Source organism: Labrus mixtus, chromosome 8 (genome assembly GCF_963584025.1).
Source record: "Labrus mixtus chromosome 8, fLabMix1.1, whole genome shotgun sequence".
NCBI classification, from domain to species: Eukaryota; Metazoa; Chordata; class Actinopteri; order Labriformes; family Labridae; genus Labrus; species Labrus mixtus.
In genome coordinates this window covers 4881711-4901230 of record NC_083619.1, presented here as the reverse complement: position 1 = coordinate 4901230, position 19520 = coordinate 4881711, and the positions used below count along the sequence as shown (strand labels likewise).

Genomic DNA, 19520 nt, shown 5'->3' with positions numbered 1-19520 from the left:
GAGAGGTGTGAATAAGAGGATGGGCAACGAATCTGACTGTTCTTACACTAGGCGGATGTTGCAGATGTCAAGCGGGTCTGCTGTGTAAAAACTACATTGTACCAACGATGGACTACATCCATCTAACTTTCTTACCTTCTTATGTAATGCAGCCAAAGGAAGGTGAATAACTCTGTAACTGATATGACATCATTAAGGTTTTTACAGAATGAACCAGAACGTCCCCTCAGGACGAGGAGATGGTCTGAAGATCTGAGAATATCTGATGGTTTCATAACTCTGAATTTAAACTTACTTGATATTTAAGAATGATTTTGAAAAACCTCCATTGCTGTGTTTATGCAGCACGGGCACCATGCACATAAGCTGTAGTCCTTCAAGCCAGCAGCCCGGATTGGAGACTGACCTTTCGAGCATGTAATTCCCCATTCTCTCTCCCTGATTCCTGACTCTTTTTTTAATATTTTTTTTTTAATTAGGGCATAAAAAAGCATGTTGATTACTTGTTTCAATGAGTGGTCAAAAGGTGTATCGCCTTGAAGTTTACCCAAGGAATTATGGGTCGTGTTTATTTTTTCCTTAAAGGATGGTCCAGTGTATCCTACGCTGTATCCTAGCTCCTTTCCTTATCATTGAGAGATTTCACACAGCTCTCACCATGGCTGACACTTTAACACTTCCGGGTCGCATCACTCGGTTTTGGATCCGATCCGATCCATTACACACTATTCCACCGGACCCACAGAGTGTAACTGGTGTGCAGTTTTCCTGAATCTAAAAAACACACTCATGTGAAAAGGAATGATTTGTCAAGGAAAAGTTGGAGCTTTCCGACATCAGAACTAAATTTCCCCTGGTGGACTTTTTGGACTGAGATTTCTTCCAGGTGGTGGATGAGATAAAACACGTGTGGCCTCATGGTGCTGACAAATTGGGGGGGGGGGGGGGGGGTTAAGCTTTAAGCCAGCACAAATACTGAACACTGGCCAACAGCTGCCCATGCAAACAAGCCAACAGACTTACTCATGACCCATCTCAAAGCAGAACACACATCCCAAACATCAACAGGCTCACTGGTTCAGTAAATACACAGAGAGAGACACCAATCCAAGAGGACAACATCCTTTTGCGTTAAGGCGGTTACGTTCTGTGTCTATGAAAACAAATCGTCTGTAATATGTATGTATTTCTTCACTTTCTGGAGTGGCAGTTTTTAAGCGACCACTATTGAAACTGGCATCACTGGTTTTCTGTCAACATCCTCCCTTTCTTGTTAAACTCTTGATGTGGGCACTGACGTACCTGTCTCAACTTTGGAGTGGTCGCTCCTCTCCGTCACCTTCTCCTGGCTGATGAGGTAATCGACTATCCGCACGCCGATTGGTGGCTCCGTGTGGTTCCACTCCAAGATGACCAATGAGCTGCTGGGCTCGTAGGTGTAAGACAGTTTCAGCCTGGCAACAAAAAACGACAGAGAGAGAGAGAGAGAGAGAGAGATGAGAAACACAACACTTGAGTGAAGGATGGTGCGAGCAAAAGTGGCGTCATTACTGTAATTGACAGCAAACATTATCCACTGTGTTTCACAGACCGTCTCCCTAAATGGAAACATATCGTGCGATGTGACTAACATGTCTGTCAACAGAAAATAAAGTCTTTCTTCCCCTGATGTCGGACGCAGCTCACTTCATTGACAGAGCGACGCCAATGGAGAGGACGAATAAACCAATCACAGTTTTAATAATTGACAATCTGCAGGAGATCAAAAGGTCTACAATGTGACTAAAAGTACAAATAAATGCAGTTTCTGGTCTCTTTGTGGTTGTCTTATTCCTTTTTTGTTTTTTTTCTAACATACATTTTGTAAATGGATTTGAGCTTGTATTACACTTTTTACACACTGACGGTAGAGGCTGCTATGTAAAGAGACCACCAGTATTATTACATATTCCCATTCATACACCACTGAAGAAGCAACAGGAGCAAATTGGGGTTGAGTGTCTTGGCCCACAGACACATCGGACATGTGGCTGCAGGAGCTGGGAATTGAACCCAGACCTTCCGGTTGAGATACAACTGACTCTACTGCTGAGCCACAGCAGTCCCACACTTTGTGCCTCTTGTAGTTGTTTTCATCCCCTAACTTTGTTTGATGTCTTTTCTCAAAGGATTTTTTGTATCCCTTCATAGTTGTTTTGCATCTTTCAGTGCTGTTGTATATTCTCTCTCTGAAATCTAGCTGTTCTCTAACTTATTGTCTTTTTGCAGTGATTTTGTTTCACACTGTAGTAGTTTTTCATCTGTTTAGTGCATTCAGCCTCCTTTGTCAGTGATATTGCATCTTTGTGTGATCTCATTGTGTGTCATCATTTTGTGTCTCTTGTCTAAAAGGAAGTTTTTTTTTTTTTACATTTTAGATATGGCAGCAGTAGATCAACTGACGGTAGTTGTTTCCAGTCCATGTACGGGTCAGTATGACCCAGAACACCAGATGAGTACAGCTGGAGTCCCGAGAGGAGTTCCCGCGGTAATAATACAGATTTACTCGAGACAGCATGAGATAATATGATGTAAGGGTGTATAAAACAATAAAAAACCCTTACAAACACATCAACAAACACACATATGGTCATTGATCTAAACCATCAAAACAGGGTGTTTTATTCTGAAAATAAACTGGATGTTTTAATGGACTTCCTGTCCCGCTCGATCTGCTCTGTGGTAAGCGTGGTGCAATGGCATCCGGCAAAAAGAAGAATCCTTGCGTATCTGCTGCAGAGGGCTCTGGACTGTTGGAGCTGGGACTGAGGTGAGACGTAGCGCAGCTGAGCCAGTGGAAGAACACACATTGAATTAAGAAAAACAGTTCTTCAAGGACCGAATGCGCATCTGGTGGAATTTAGGGGTGTGTTATGTTCTATTGGCAGTAAAGACCGCCTCAGCACGACTTAAGATGCCCTTGAGCAAGGCAATAAACCATCTTACTGTTTGAGGTACCTTACTGAAATATAACACGGCTGGCTTTGACTTCTATCTATTGTGTAGAAGTCCGCCCTTCCTTGTTCCCAACAACATTTTCCCGCTCCCTTATAGAGGATTCTGAAGGGTTCCCACACCAGATGGGATATATAACGTTCACTTCTCGTCCTTTTGGCTAACATCAAGTGTGGTATCTGTTCTGATCGGCTTCATATCTGATACACTCAGTAGGGACCAATTATAAGGAGGCAGCAGTAGCTCAGTCTGTAAGAACTTGAGTTGGGATGGCACCAAACCCCCTCCTGCTGGGGCACTGGTCCCTGTGTGCTCTGATATACAACATTGCCAATAGTTTTCTGGATGTGGAAATATTCTGGGTACACATACATCCTGATGGCACATTACTTGAGACCAGTGAAGCAGGACTCAGAGGTTTGCCAGTAGAATGATGGATGGTATCCACCACAGCCCATTTTCAGAGTGACGTCTGGAGAGAGGTAATCTTATTCTAAGTAACTTACATCGGCTGGGGAAGTGGGGCGCAGGTGGGCAGTCCGTCCGAGCCAAATGCGCTGGAATCGCACCGACACCAATCATCGATAACGTCACCTTTCCCAGAACACCACAGCATGCTCATCATCGCCTCCTGAAGAGCCTACGGAGAGAGAGAGAGAGAGGAGGAAAGATGAGAGAGATGGAAGTCAATGTGAAACCTTTATATAAACGTGGTTGATGATATAATAATACAGCATCCAAATGTAAAAGTACCAAAAAGAGAAATCCTATTTATTTTGGTATAATAGTTTTATTTTAAAATTTGGATTTAAAACGTCACTCATCAACTTCACAATAAATAAAAAATCTGTGTTTTTTTTTAACTTTTTTTGTGTGCCTGAAAGCTATGATGGGATGAGATGCGAGAGAGATCTTGGCTTTTTACCGACAGCTGCGAGTCACTACTAGAGGCCTTACAACTCAAGAGGGAACATTAAAAGGCCGAGGCTCTGTTTACTTGTCAACCTATGTAGAAAATATTAGTGTTGTAGTCAAGACCACACTAACTGAAACCAAGACATACCCGAGACAAGAACAAGATATTTAGGAATCGAGACCAAGACCATAAATGTCAATTAAAAGTCATCATCTTGTGTGAGGGGGCGTGTCACTCATTTAGACTGGAACTACCTGTACAGTACTTTCATTAAAGTTATCAATATTTTTGCTAAATCATTTTGCAGCAGTGGGTTAAATCTGGTCTACACTAAGATACACTAAGACATACATTATTTTTTTAATGAAACAATTCATAAAGCTTTGTCTCAGGACAGAATCGAAGCCGTCCTTCATCCCGATGAGCACCTGGCCAAAGTTTAAAAGACCTTCAAAACAGTTTTATTTCAATGTCTATTTGAAGACAAACATTCAATGTCCAGATTTTAGCAGTACCATCAACGTGTCAAACAACACCCTCTGTGACATACATTTGATCATGTTTTCATTGTAGTGTTGAAAGATGGAGGAAAATGATGATGTAGTGGCATTTCTCTCAAATCGTTTTTGCAGCAATGGGGGAAATCCCGCCTACACAAAGACATATTTTCAACTCATGGGTTAGGGTTTCATTTCATATACAAATCATAAATACGGCGATTTATATATTGGGGGGGCACTGGTAGCATATTGGTTAGAGCGCACACCCCATGAACAGAGGCTAAAAGCCCGGGTTTTAATCCAACCTGTGCCTTTCCCTCATGCCATTCCCCCCTCTCTCTCTCTCTCTCTCTCTCTCTCTCCCTGATTTCTGATTGCATTGACTGTGCTGTCTCTCCAAAAAAGGCCCAAAAGCTCTAAAATGAACCTTTAAAAATACATGTTGTTAACAGTGCATGAAAACAAAGACTTCCCATGTGCAGGTACTTCAGCTAAACATCTCTGACTAGCGCTGACATAATTGATAAACACCGGGACAGGACAGGCTTACGTTCACAGTACAATCCCACAGCAACAGTGTACGAGCAAATTTATCGATATATACAGTATAAGGTTGGAAATTGCCATAAATATTAGACAAGTATTTTGTTACTGACAGTTTTGAATGCCTTTCCAACATTGGTCAAACAGAAAAGAAGAATGCTCGGTGTGTTCAAATAGGGAAATATTTAAATGTTTCTTTTGCATCGTCAATCCAGCACTAGCATCCTTCGGTCAATAACAGCAACTGTATCTGTCCGCCTGTAACACCAGGAGGGTTAGACAGCTCTATATCGACCGATCCATCCTGTCAGACGAGTAGGAGCAGTATTGATGTGCAGTATTGACGGAGTACAACAAGCCACAGCGCATACGGTAGATAATTGCACAGCATGCTGCCAGCAGAGGAAGCCATGATACTCACATAAGGAATAAATAAAAATAGACCTGTGAAGTTTATGAAACCTGTTTCATTCTAGATAATGTTAGGTTTTCACTTTCAGCCTGTCACAAACGCATGCTGGGTGTCACTGCTGGGCACCAGTTACTACATTGACTGGGTTATTATGGACACAATCATTCATTGTAATGCCTACTATGAGCTGCTGTCCTCTCATGTCAGGGGTACTTTGAAGAGAAAATTATGGAAATGTTAATTCAGTAAATGCCTCCTTTACTCATGCACAGGAAAGGTAAGTGAGATAATCCAGTTCAGGAGGATGAAAGAAGATGCATACACCAAATTTGAGGGAATAACCAAAATAAAATAATAGATTATTTTAAAGACATTACACAGACCCCCCCCCCCCCCAGAAGTATGAACCCTGTACACACCTGGTAGGTCTCATTGTTGGACACCAGTTCATAGATGGGTGCAGCCTTGGTGATCTGCAGCAGGACGGGCTCAGATTGCTGCCGGCCTTGTGTCGCTCTGGGGCTCATGTGGCAGAGGTGGCATGAGCGCGGACACTGGCCCTGGCTGGTGCAGTCCATCCGGACGCCGGCTGCCATGCGCTTTGCACCCGTGTCCAGCAGGCTGGCGATGTACGCCGGGTAGGTCAGCGTCCGCTGCTCCTTGTCGCGCTCCTCTGACTCCTCAGATGGCGAGTTACCTGACAGGCAGAGAGAAAAAATAACTGGTTGGTTAGCCATCTTTCAACAGAATTAGAAAGTGTTTTATAAAATCAGTGAAAATTCAAAGCAATAAGGATGAGTAATTGTAGTAAAAGATGAGAACCTATACAAATAAAAACTCATGTTTAAAAGTTTTTTTCATATTAGAGTTCTCCCAAATATAAAGTGAGGAGAGGCTGAGGTTTCATTTTCCTGATCATAAACTAAGGAAACAACACAGACATCTGCTTTGTACAAACATATAGCAAAACTACAAAGTGTTACCATTTCCTCCCTTCCGGACAATGTGTAGCTTTTTCTGCTTCACAGGCAGAAAACAGGAGCAGGAGGAGAAATAATATGTGGGCTAGAGCTACAGCTATACAAAGTGCTCGGCGTCCCCTCTGGCACAGGAGGTAAATCAGAGAGACCTGCTCTGACCAACGAAATGTTTACATTGTATTTATGTCTCTCCTACATACAGGCTCTCATTGACATTAATGATTTTTTTTCTCTCCCTGCTCAAGTTGTAGGACATCGATTAAACTCCTCAAAAAGAGAGATACAGTATAAAATAATGAGATGAACAATCATTATGGGTTGCACACAAGCAGCAATATCTGGTGTTGAGAAAAAAAACAGCCAAGGAGCAATGGCCAAAAACTGCAGTTCCTCGAGTGTCCACTTGAGGCTGGCTGCAAAATCCCCAGAAGTCACATACACACCCATTCAAAAAATACATTTTTACATCAGAAATTTAAATATTTACAGCCTGGATGAAACTAACAAACTTTACTCTGAAAAGCTCATCATTTTGTTGATCAGCAAACACTTGACATGTGCGGTTATAACTTATCAGTTTTGATCCTATGAAGGATGCGTTATGTAAAAAAAACCAGGTGGCTAATCTGACTGACGGGCGGGCGTATTGTAGCTGTTTGTCGTTGGCATAAGACCCGCCTCAGCTCCAGCTCTTTACTTGTCACTAGGTTGACAGAAATGGAGTTTGAGACAGCATTTCCAATATGGCGGCCATCACAGACGGGCTTCAAAAACCAAAGTGTGATGTCACTGAGACTACGTCCATGTTTATATAGTTTATGGAAAGCACAGATATGGATCCATTTCCCATGGTTTATAAACCAGTGCACCAGGTTTCTTAAACCATGAGCACAGATTTGTTCACCATGGGAACAGATTTAAAATGTTTTTTAACACCCCAGCCTTGGGGGGAAGGGGTCCATAGAAAACCACATAAAATGGTTAAAAAAAAAAGCCTGATATAAACTCTTTCACTCTCTTCTGGAAAAACAACAGAAAAGCCTACAACAGGATTCTCAAAATCTACTGACTGGATGAAATAGATTTCATGAAACTATTATAACTACTTATTTGTCGAACCACAGATGGACTCCAGAATCAATGTAATGGAGGAGGAAGTGCAGACGGAGACAACTTTACTTTTATCAAGTTTCAAAACATGGCTCCTTCTGCTACCATTAGAAGTCCACTGAAGCTCCCCTCAGGCTGATTGAGTTACACAGCTTGTCTAATTTTAGAGGAAGACAAAGCCGAGTATCATCCTTGCTGCGGTGCAACTTTACTGCCGGACTATTTGACCCGATGAGAGGAACAAATTTCACTTGTGGCGTTTTCTCTCTTTCAATTTGGTTATGTAAGACGTAGATTCCTGAAAAGTTGAGCTCTGCAAAAAGTTGACTCGGACCAACTTTTGAATTATGTAAAGATGTTAACCAAATGTTCTCCATAAAATGTATTGCTGAGGGAGGGAGAGAGAGAGAGACAGAGACAGAGAGCGAGAGAGAGAGAGAGAGAGTGGGATGTCCACTTGTGAAGGAACCCGGTGAGCAGCGAGAGAGGGAAATATGCTTAATGCAGAACTTTGACACCATTTTTCTTTTTTAAAAGGGGGACTTTTCAGATAACTATTTAGGGAGAGTGCTGGGCTGTGGGCAAACACAAGCAATTTAAAGCTCAAGCACCAATTAGGGAAAAAGCTTGTTGTGCGGGCGGCCCCGTGATGGAATGCAACTAAACTTTATGAGCCATGGGATGAGGGGGGGGGGAATGGCTGTGCGTGCAAGCTCGGGGACCAACACGCACGTGCAAACAGAAGGGTATTATAGGAAACCCAGCTCGGCTCTTCTGTTACCTTTCTGTTGTCGGCTCGTGAATTTTCAATGCAAAAGAATGTCGGAGAGTGCATTATATTTTAGTTCATGTTTAAAGCTGTGTGGTTACTTTCTAAACATAAATCCTCAGCCTGAATACCTTAAAAAGAAACATCTCCATTTGTTACACACTCGCATCACATCGTCTCTGTGAGAACAAACACTGCTGCTCATTATTTCTCTCTCATAAGAAGTGAAGGAGCCGCACAACGTTGCATCCACTTTAATCAGTCAAATATAAAATCCAAAGAGAGATTTAAATCGTCTCTATGGACCGGCACATTACGATTGTATCTGGATGCTTGTGTGTGCAGAAAACCTACTCGTGTGTGTTTTATGTGCGTACCTGTGCGCGGTCGACTTGTCATTAAAAAGAGATTAGGAATCCAAGTGCTTGCATTAACAATATTTAGTGTTTGCTTCTGCGGTGGTGTGTCAGTGATTAACACCACATTGATTACACCTCTAAAATAAACAGACACTTCATTTAGTCTGACAGCGACTGAGTCTTTACAGATGATCCTCGACTTTTTTTAAACCTTTGATTCTGCAGAGTGAAGAAGCAGTGAAGCTCCAGAGAATAAGTATTATAGTTTATATAGTGTAGCATTATATCATGTTTCAGTATTCATCTTTAAACCTTGTTTCTTGATTTCTAACGGTGGTGTTAGTCAGGCTGTTCTACGCTCAAACAACTTAAAACTGTAACCTTATCAAACATTAAGAGATACTTTGAGCAGATCCAGGAGTTAGAGAGAACAATAAGTCATGGTTACTTATTATTCATTGGTCTATCTATTGCAGCAGCAGATCATAGTTTGTGTTTGGCCTCTAGGCTCCGACCTCATCACGCCTCACAGTTTTATTTTACATGCAGAAACTTGAGGAGTGATGGGAAGACATCTTAAACCGGTCAATCAGAGCCTTCAGCTGGATGCTTGTTGTGTTGGTGGGTCTGAGCAAAGAGTGCAGTTCTGGTGCAGGTCAGAGCTGGCAATGAAAGAGCAAAGAGGGAGAGACCAGATGCAGCTGATTTGAAGGAGGTGTTGTCAGGTGAATGACGCATGATCAAGCTCACAGGGGTTGCCTCATTTAGTGTATGTTTATTGATTTTAAACTAAATCAACTAACTAACTAACTAAACTGATGTTTTCCGTCTTTCAGAATTGATGTATGTATGTATGGGGAACATACAGCAGTTGTGCTTAATCCTGGTTTTAAAAACCATCAAATTCTCGAAGTTAGAGCAAAGATTTATCTGTAAGTTCAAACTATTTACCTCTTTTTTTTTTCACACTCTGGCTCCTTCTAGATAATCCTTATTAAAAAAAAAGAAGACCCTGAGCCATTCAGGCATAGAGAGAGACCACCTGGACTTGGGCCTGTTTCAGTATACAGACAATCAGGTCAAAGTAAAGGATGAAGAAATCAAAGAAATGCAGGAAAATATCTTAAGATTCACAAAAATATCTCATACACTCAAGAATGAGAAATATGCTTGACAACAGTCAGGTGAACGCTTCGGGAAACAGCTGCCTACAGATCCAGTATTAAAGATGGGCTTTTGTAGGTATACAGGTGTCTATGTATGTGTGACTGAATATTAACAACCCTGTGATGGCAGAGATATATTGTGCTGGTGACGTCATTAGGAGCCGAGACATGAGCAGAAAGGTGTGGAAGAATCAACGCTTTGCCTTTCCTGCTGACCTGAACACAAATTCAACTCACAGACAAAACATCAAAGATGTGCCTCAGGTCAGGAGCCTACAGTCTGCAGCAGAACAGATTCTCACGTCAGCCTCAAGCAGACAGTTAATCAAAGTTCAACAACACTGACTTGTGTTAGTGTTGGTTACTGTAAGTTCCCTCTCAGCCTTCCTCCTTTACTCTGTCGACAGAGGTGTCAATCATGACTTTACTGCTGCTCTGTTTTCACATCAAATAATCCCAACAAAAACTGACCTTCTCAGAAAAGAGAACACTTGGGACTTTGAAAGTTTTATGACCTGTACTGCAGCCAGTCAGCAGCAGGGGGAGCTCTAAATCTGTGGCTACACTACTCTCCTCTTTACAGAGTCTGTGATGCAAACGGATATCAAGTGGCAACCTCCTGTGTTGAAAAAATAAGCCGATGAGCCTCCGGAGCCCCTGCAGTAACAGATGGGTGACCCCCAGGCTTCGATAATCATTAATATTTACAGTCTATGACATCTGAACATGTCAGGTATGACATTGTGTTCAGTTCAATTATCTTGCTAGTTTTGTGTTTCTACATTTGTGCACACATCCTAACAAGGTTAGCGTGCAGCTCCGAGGCCTTCTGATTGGCTCACTGAGACCAATGGACGTACAGAATAAGCCATTACCAGTCAAGAGGAGTGTGCAGGTAAATGAGGTCTGACAGAGGGTTAAGTCACAGGTGAGAGAAATCAAACGTCGGCGCTTACACATCTTTTTTTGATTTATATCTGGACTTTTTGTGTCTTTATTGAGGAGACAGGACAGAGGACAGAGTCAGAAATCTGGAATAGAGAGAGTAAGGTATGGCATGCAGTAATGGAGCCACAGGTCGGATTCAAACCACCCACTTTCAAGGACTTTAGCCTCTTCTGCACACGGGGCGCGCCAGGTGCTTACACATCCTGACCCCTGAGTGACAATGGGTGGGTGTGTTTGTGACTCACCGATCAAAGGCCACCAAGAGGAAGACTGAGATTTTGTTTGCAGTGATTGTAAGATGGAAGAAAAAAGGAAATCAACGAGAGATAGAACAGAAGTGGCTCTGGGTTTATCTAGTTTATGCATAAATTCTTTGCATTGACAGTCTCAGTCATCTGTATGTTGAAGAGGATGTCAGTGTCCTTGCACTCCTGACCGGCCAAACTTCAATGTGTCCTTGTCAAACTGGCTCACCTCCCCTCTGATCAGCGCCCATCTTCACTTGCCGCCTCCTGGCAGACGGAGATTGAATGTGGCAGATATATTAGGACCGCTGTGGCGCCTTTCAGGGCAGAGAAGATTGGCAATGATTGGTTCAGTTTAGTCTTGGTTTAGATCAGCAGTGTTCATTGTCAGCTAGGACCGTGGGAGGGATATAATAACGGACATGCAGCACAGCCTGACGACACCTGATGGTCAAACATACCCAGCTAATGACACTAAAAACCCTCAAATCTGCTGAAAAATTAACATAAAGAATATAGAGTTATAAGATAAATTCCCTTTGTCTGCCATTTAGCATTTTTTTATTTTTACATCATGTATTGCGTCCTCTTGAGAGCCCCGCCCCCTCCTTCCCTCCCATCCATCAGGGACTGGCTGAGGTGCACTGCGAGGTGCAGGTGTAAACAGTCAACCCCGGGGAAAAGTCTGACTCGGTTCTCACATCTCACACCTCACACACACCAGTTGGAGTGTTAACAATAACGATGGCGTTGTAAAACGAAGTCGAACAGTTTGGTTTGTTAATGAGATGTTAATGTCCCATTATCAACACATTCACAAATCTGAGAATGCAGAACGAGAACATTTGGCACGTTCTGCAAAAATGTATTGTTCCAATTATACTTCCTTCACACCGCATCAGTAAGAGCCTGTTTCCGACAGACTTGCGCTGGAAGTGCTCACGACCTCAGTTTCAGAGCGCTTCTCACCAGCGCTCATTGTTGCTAGATCATGAAAGTGAACTTCTCCTTCCATCTGTAATGTCTGTACGGTTGTGTTATATACCTCCTAGTGGGTTATAATTTGCTTTATTTCAAGGAAATGTCACAAAAAAGAAAACAGTGTAAAGGAGTTGTGTCCTGACATCAGCAGCAGCTCTACATCTGGAAAGTGTATAGAAAGGGAAATCCCCCACCTTCTATTTTAAGGACAGAAGGAACAGGTAACGTGACTTATTGAAAGTGTGCACTGAAAGAACAGTAGTTACCATGTCTCTTTCTCATGAATGGACACAACTGCTTTTGTGCTGCACATAGCGTAAGTGTAGTGTTTCCGTCTACATCAGTGAAAATGACCCTCGAGGAGTCTCTGTTAAAAAGTCTCCTGTGACCACTTAGAGTCACAGAGACACATGAAGAGCCACTCTGAGACTCACCATACCCGCCTCTCTGGTATGCACTGTATAAGCTTGGATGGTTTTCATGAGTTTCCCCCACAGTCTACTTTAACGTCTCCTGTGTTGAAATGTATTGTGTTAAAAACGTGTGTGAGCATGAAGAAAAAAAACAGCTGACCTTTCAAAGGCACAAAGATTGCAGGTGAGTGCGCGGGATTCATGGCATGAAGGTGTACTGTTATCTCAATTCCAACTACTACTCTTCCCAAGGTGAACTATGCTTTGTTGCTGTGAGATAAAAAAAAATGAGATTCTATCAAATACTTTTTGTTGCATTTTTCTGTCACACCAAAGAAAAACAAGAGAGCAGTACGCTTGTCTTTGAACCTGCGCAACATCTCCCTGCTTCTGTCTTTGCCAGCCTTTCTTTGTCTCTTCTTTTTACAGCGGATCCTCTCTGATCCCTCTCTCTCTCTCTCTCTCTCTCTCTCTCTCTCGCTGTGTGTGTCTCTCTCACATACACAATCACAATCACACCATTTGTCACAATTGCAAATACACGTGGGGAAGGTGTGAGGAAGCAAAGCTGTAACATAATATTCCTTGTCTGCATCTTCCCGCTAAAACGTGTAAAACCAATTTCTCTTCTCTCACATTTTCTCACACTTTTGCTGCTTTTTGCAATCTCGCCAAAAACTTGCTTTTGCTCACTTCCCTCATTCCCCCTTTTTTTTTTCTTCAGACACTCTTTAGCTCTCTCAGAGTCTGAAAGGTGCCGTCGCACACTCATCTAAGCCTGTAAACTGCCGTCAGCCTCAACCCACGCACTGAAACACCTGCTTTAAGAGAAGCCTAATGACTAGCAGCACACTGCTGTGAAGAGAATAAATCACGCACATACAATATGCAAGCACACAAACACAACACTCATTAAAAGTAATTTGTCTTCTATGGAGTCTCACAGGGGAAATGTGATGACAAGAAAAAGACAGTAAAGCAAACTCCAAATCCTTTCACCTCACGTCCAGAGATTCAAATTTGGATCACATTTTTTCCCAGCCTCGGCCTCATTTGATCCATTTTGGGCCCCAAGGCGTTTTGCAAATTGAGTCAATGTGAGCACGAGCGAGATACTTTTCATTTTCAGTTTAAACTTCTTCATTTGTGCTCAGCTCTGCAGTGTGGCATTAAAGCTTCCTTAAGATCTGCATGTGAGATTAAAGGCAGAATGTGCAACATTTTACACATGAATCCTGTACATCCTAAATATCTCTCTACAGTGAGTGAGACACGCAAGTCCCGCTGTCTGGGATGTTGTCTGAGCTGCGTTTACACCATGTTTACATGGACGAGACGGCCGGCCGACTCATCCCTTTGTGAATAAAAGCTGTTTAAGTGAGACGAGGACAATGTTGTCCGTCGCTCGCGCTTAGCGCTTAATTATGGTGCGTTCCAATTTGATAATTATTTTGTGAAAACGTGAGGGGGAAAGGTGTTGGAGATGTGTCACTGTAGGAGAGAGGGGGCTTCAGAATAGCGGAGGTGTGGCCAAACAGTTTGTTTTGGTGTCATGCTGGTGCTCAAGGGCGACATCTACTGGATCAAAAAGTCGCACAGTCTTCCTTTAAGCTCCAATAATAATAAAAAAACTCACAAGATGGAAGACTTATCAAAATGAGTTCAGAAATGTGAGTCATTCAGAAAACTGCTGCACACTTCTTTACTTGTCCAACACGGAGGAGACATTACCTGTTGCAGCGAGGAACAAAGCCGTCAGTATCAGAGGCGCTGCTTGTCAACAGGCATGGCAGGCAACTGCTTGTGGCCCCAGGTCAGTAGGGGCCCCTGAGGGCTGACAAACTCTCCACCACAGCAGGGGCTCAAAATGTGCAAATTGTAGGAAGTAGGAAAACCTCACTAACAGAGGCCCCATCTGACAGCACTCCCTCTTGTTGCCCTGCTGAGCTTTGGATGCATTACTGCTGAGAAAACCAAAGTTTGACAATGAAAGTTAACAAGGGGAGGAGTATGCGTTGGGACACTGGCAGACATTGATGAATGCTGGTCGGAAGGCCCCCCAATACATTTTTCCTAGGGCCCCAAAAGACTGAAGAATCAGCACAGGTCAGTGTCTTCTTTGAGTTTGAAGCTCACCTCTATGTGTTGCTAGTAGCTCCCTTGCTACTTGCATAGGTTGACCATATTATAGCTAGTTAATGTTAGTTAAAGTCAGTAATATGTAGATCAAGTTAACACAATATTGGAGGTCGAGGAGAAGTCTCAGTCTGTTCTCTTATTCCCTCACAGGGACAGAAGAGCGTCTAACAGCATTAACCCACAATCCCCTCCTCTCTGGGTTTTCTTCCTCAGATTGAACTCTGTAAAGTTCAACCCGGGCTCGTCTCCTCATCGGTTAGTGCATCACATTAAGAAAGAACTGTCCTTCATTTAAATAATAAAAAAGCTGAATCGTACAGTAATATGAAGGCTTGTCCGCCAGGTGGGCCGTTCCATAAGTCTGTGAAGTCACCTGAAAGCTATTAATAAGAATGTTTGGAGGGAGGAAGTGATATCTCTTGTTTGGCTGCAACAATGTTTATTTAATTTGTAATAATTTAGATATTCTTTTATTTAATGATGAATCAATGTTGGACTGCTTAAAGAAAAAGTTGAGTTTCAGTCAGCCTGTCGTCATGGTGAGGGTTGACATATTCCAACATTTATTCCAACACCAGGCTTGGACATGGCTTGAAAAGCAATCTTTGATACCAGCTGAGGCCTAATTGCCTTCGCAAAACTGTAAACACAGGACAGATGCATGATGGGTAACATGCGGCCTGAACATTTATTAGTTTGTGAGTTTATCCATGCGCTTGTGTGTGTGTGTGTGTGTGTGTGTGTGTGTGTGGGTATGAAGCTGGGGATTTGGGGCGGCTTTGACCCGTGCTGTACCGAGTGGAATGACTCATCATCTCTATAGTACACAACAGATGGAGCTCAGAGAGATTCAGATTCATATAATACCTCTGCATCCATCCAAGCCCTTCCTCCCACACTCACCAGCAGAGTGAAAACTCCTCTTCATCCTCCGCTGACTGACTCAAGTCTGTCCCCCTGTTTACAGAAATATACTTTCAAGTCTATAAATGTTTACAGCTGTGAGAGAGACGAGAAGACAGAGGGAGAGAAAGATCGACTAAAGCATGTCATCTTCTGATGTTTGCGTTAGAGTTTTTTTATTTTTGTTTTTTTGTTTGCAAAGAAAGTCTTCATTTCCTGCCTTTTGCAAGCCTCGGATCCTCTCCATTATATCGCCCTTTCATCCAACCTCTTTGTGAAACGGTGACTCATTAAATCATCAGTCATCTCTGTGATCAAAGAGATGTGATTTTAGCCCCTGACACCATCAGCCCCGTTTTTTTTTAACCGAGGCTTTTAAAACTAAACGCCTGACTTGACACCTCTGCGTCTCCCAGCGTGAACTCATCTCTCCTCCATCCTGTGGTGGAATAATACCGTTTACTGCAGCTCCACTGACTCAAGTAATTGGGATGCACCCCCTTTTTAACCACTAGATGGTGCTAGTGGATCACCGACACGGCAGCATGCAGCGAGCTATGGGAAACAGGAGATATGGGTGTACATGCTCAACTGACAAAAGCAGGGCAAATCATACCTAACCTTTTTAAATGTGCTCGGGTTGAGATGAACATTATATGGTTATGGAATGCAATCACAGGCTCCCGCTGATCTGAGAGCGTTGGAAATCAAAGCAGGCAGTAGCCTTGTAAATGGGAAAGCAGTGAGATGGAAAACTGCATTTAAAAAAAAAAAAAGGGGCGAGTTTAGGAGTGATCACGCCTTCTGTATTTAGAGGAGAGGAAAAGATAAACAGAATCAGAGGCAGAAAGAATGAGACGCAGATAAACAATACTCTGGGCATGCTGCACCTCCTTCTGTGTGAAACAGAACGCCAAACCTGCAGAATGGAAACACATCGGAGTGCTTTAACAAAATCTGTGCGACAGGCAAATCTTCTTAGATGTGTTGTGCAGTGTTGTGCATGCGTGCATGTGTGCATATGTGCGTGCGTTAAAGCAACATCTTTCCATGCAGCCACGTGCAGCGTCTATACCTGATAAGTCACAGCGGCGGGGCGACGCTCCGCCCAGTATGCAGAATTTAAAAATAAAAAGTGTGCATCTTTCCGTGAACTGCATGAGCCTCGCTGAGATTCTGTGTGATTGCTTCTGCGTGGAGGATATGAAAAAGGAAAGACTCTGTTGTTGTTGTTAGTGTGTGTGTGTGTGTGTGTGTGTGTGTGTGTGTGTGTGTGTGTGTGTGTGTGTGTGTGTGTGTGTGTGTGTGTGTGTGTGTGTGTGTCTGAGAGAGAGACACAGGGAGAGTTTGAAGCAGTGAATGTTTTTGTGCAAGTGAGAAAAACTGATAAGTTGAGCTGACTGACAGAGAGAGAGAGAAATGTGTGTGTGTGCGCGTGTGTGTGTTTGTGTGTGTGTGTGTGTGTGTGTGTGTGTGTGTGTGTGTGTGTGTGTGTGTGTGTATGTGTGTGTAGCGTGGGAGGATATGGATTAGCATGTGTACGCTCGACAGGGTGATAACACTTGGACTCCCTCGTGAATCTGTGTCAGCCGCACAATCAGCCACTTCAACAACACAATCAGCGCCGACTCACAAACTCTCCAAGCAGCCGAACGATATAAGAGATATCTATAAGCAGATGAAGACAACCCCACTATAGAATTCACCCTTTGAATACGCCTCCAAGAGAGATGAAAGCTGTGGCACTGCGTTAACAATATCTGCATGATTCATCGGACGGGTTATCGTTCACCTGACGGCGTCAGATTGATCACAACCTTTGGCAAGACAATCAAACCTTCCTGCTAACCGGCTGACCTGCAGGACCAAACACATTCCCCTGTTGTATCAACTTATGCATCACTAATTTACTGTTGTAGCAGCTCATTAACCTGGAATTTATCACTAACCTCACATTAAGGACTCGGTAATGGGGAAAGAATGAAGCCGGGGGAACGATTATGGTCATTCGCTGCCAATTACTAATCTGTGTACTGGTGAAGAATGGACATTAGCATCATATAGTGGGCATGATCAATGAATTTCTTGAATGTACTGTCAGAGGACATATAGAGCTCACTAACTGAATTGATTGTTCCTCTTTTAGAATAAGAAAATACATCAGGATGGTAAATGGACTTGAGCTTATACAGAGAAGCGGGAGAAACTTTGGGTTAAGTATCTTGCCCAAGGACACATTGGACATATAGCTGCAGGACCTGGGGATTGAACCCCCTACCGTCCTATTGAGAGACTGCCGACTCTACCCACTGAGCTACAGCTGCCCGTTTGAATTCACAGAAACGAACTAAACAGGCAAATTAAAATGTTCTGATATATTAAGATATAATTTTGAAAAAGAGCAAAGAGCTTTAATTATGCAAGGTTTGGATATATATCTTTACTTATTATATGTTTACATACTCCTATATGTGCTTATTGATACAACTTTTACTATAGTCCTATTTATTTATATTATGTTGTCTTATATTATTGACATAGTTGCATACTTCTTCCTTATGTTTTGTATCTTGAAGCTATACCTTATATCTTTATGCTTATATATTGTGTATAGGAGCCATTGTAATGTCCATTGCAATGTAAAGGGTTCAAGGTTCAATGTTGTCTTTATTATCCCTCCGAGCAATCAGCATAAGATTGCTGGCTGTATGTATGTATGTTTGATTCAAAATAACAATGTAGAAAAATACATCTTGTCCCCTAAAGGGTCACATATTATTCTCTTTTTCAAACAGTTTAAATAAGACTCAGAGCTCCACAAAACATGTGTGTGAAGTGTCTTGTTCTAAATCCACTCTGATCCTGTATTGTATCATGCCTATAAACCCCTCTATTTCAATCCTGCTCAGAACAGGCTGTTTCTGTGTTTGTACCTTTAAATAAAAATGAGCTCGGGCTTTCTTGCACCATGCCCTATTGTTTAAAGTGAGAAGGCTGACCCGTGCCGGCCAGCGTGGGTATGGCGCAGTGGGGGAACAATCGTGCTTGAGTACGGCACGGTACAGATGGCCAGTGTGACCGCGCCCTCAGAGGGCAGAACAAACACCTAGCTGTGGGAGTGTCACCCACCTGGGGGATGGGTTACTGCCCTTTGTGATGTCACAAAACGGCCTGTTTGAGCACACATTTTCTAAAAAGTGGAGCAGGCAAAAGACGGAGAGGAGGGACTTTTTTCATAATTGGGGGGTTTGTAGACGGACTAGGGACAACGTGTTAAAGTGTATTTTTCATAATTTGTGACTTTCGAGTAATTTGCTTTAACACACAGGGTTGCTCTTAAGTTTAGTCTTTATGTGTTACAGGTCACTGACTGATCCGTCTCACACCATCACGAGGTCTGGTGTGTTTGCTGCAGGCCACGTTTGCTAAACACTCTCCTGAGCTCAGCGCTGTGCCACCTGATCTCGTAGTGCATCGTTCATAGTAAGAAATGATGTAGTTGGCACTGGTTTTACGTTGCACAAACAAAATAAAAACCAAACCATAAAACCTGATTGAGGTTTTAAACAGCCATAAAAAAACAGATTTCCTCAATCAGCTTCCAGCAGGGCGCATATTAACATACACAAACATATACTTTTCTGCCAAATGATCTCAATTTGAGTTTCTGCCTGGGCTCATGGTGCTGATTTGATGTGAATGCAGCTCAGTTGGAAACAGGTGATAGAAGATGAACCGAGGTAACATTGAAGGGGATGTCCATGTTTCAGGCCACAGTCAGAACCTGGCGGCCTCGTGGTTAGAATCATCGAGCTGTAATGTTTGCATGTGGACTGTCGTTGCATGTCATATCGCTATCCTGTCACCAAAGATCCTCCCTGTACCCACTATCGACTGTATATCAAAATGGACAGCGCTTCTCCATCTCCTTCCACTGTACTGAATTGAAGCCAGAATACCCCCACAACGGGGGCTGACATATTGTGCTGTTGATGTAATTTGGAGCCAACACATGCGCAGAAGGGATCCGGCTGGTGGAAGTGCAGAATTGACGGCCTGCCTCTTCCTCCAACACACACACACACACACACACAGCTTAACCTGTCAGATAAAACATCAAAGATTCAAGTTGAAGTTACGCT

At 42.9% G+C, this 19520-nt stretch overlaps 1 protein-coding gene and 1 pseudogene across 1 annotated transcript in view; one reads left to right on the top strand and one right to left on the bottom strand.

Moving 5' to 3' along the window:
• astn1 (astrotactin 1) overlaps window positions 1–19520 on the bottom strand; it is a 412066-nt gene that overhangs the window by 52795 nt on the left and 339751 nt on the right. Inside the window, exons 18-20 of the mRNA XM_061043889.1 lie at window positions 5785–6062; window positions 3501–3634; window positions 1303–1454 (exon numbers count right to left, since the gene is read on the bottom strand). Of these exons, the coding sequence (XP_060899872.1) occupies window positions 1303–1454; window positions 3501–3634; window positions 5785–6062 (564 nt within the window). The remainder of the gene's footprint in view (window positions 1–1302; window positions 1455–3500; window positions 3635–5784; window positions 6063–19520) is intronic.
• Window positions 3135–3280, top strand: LOC132979676 (U2 spliceosomal RNA; annotated as a pseudogene).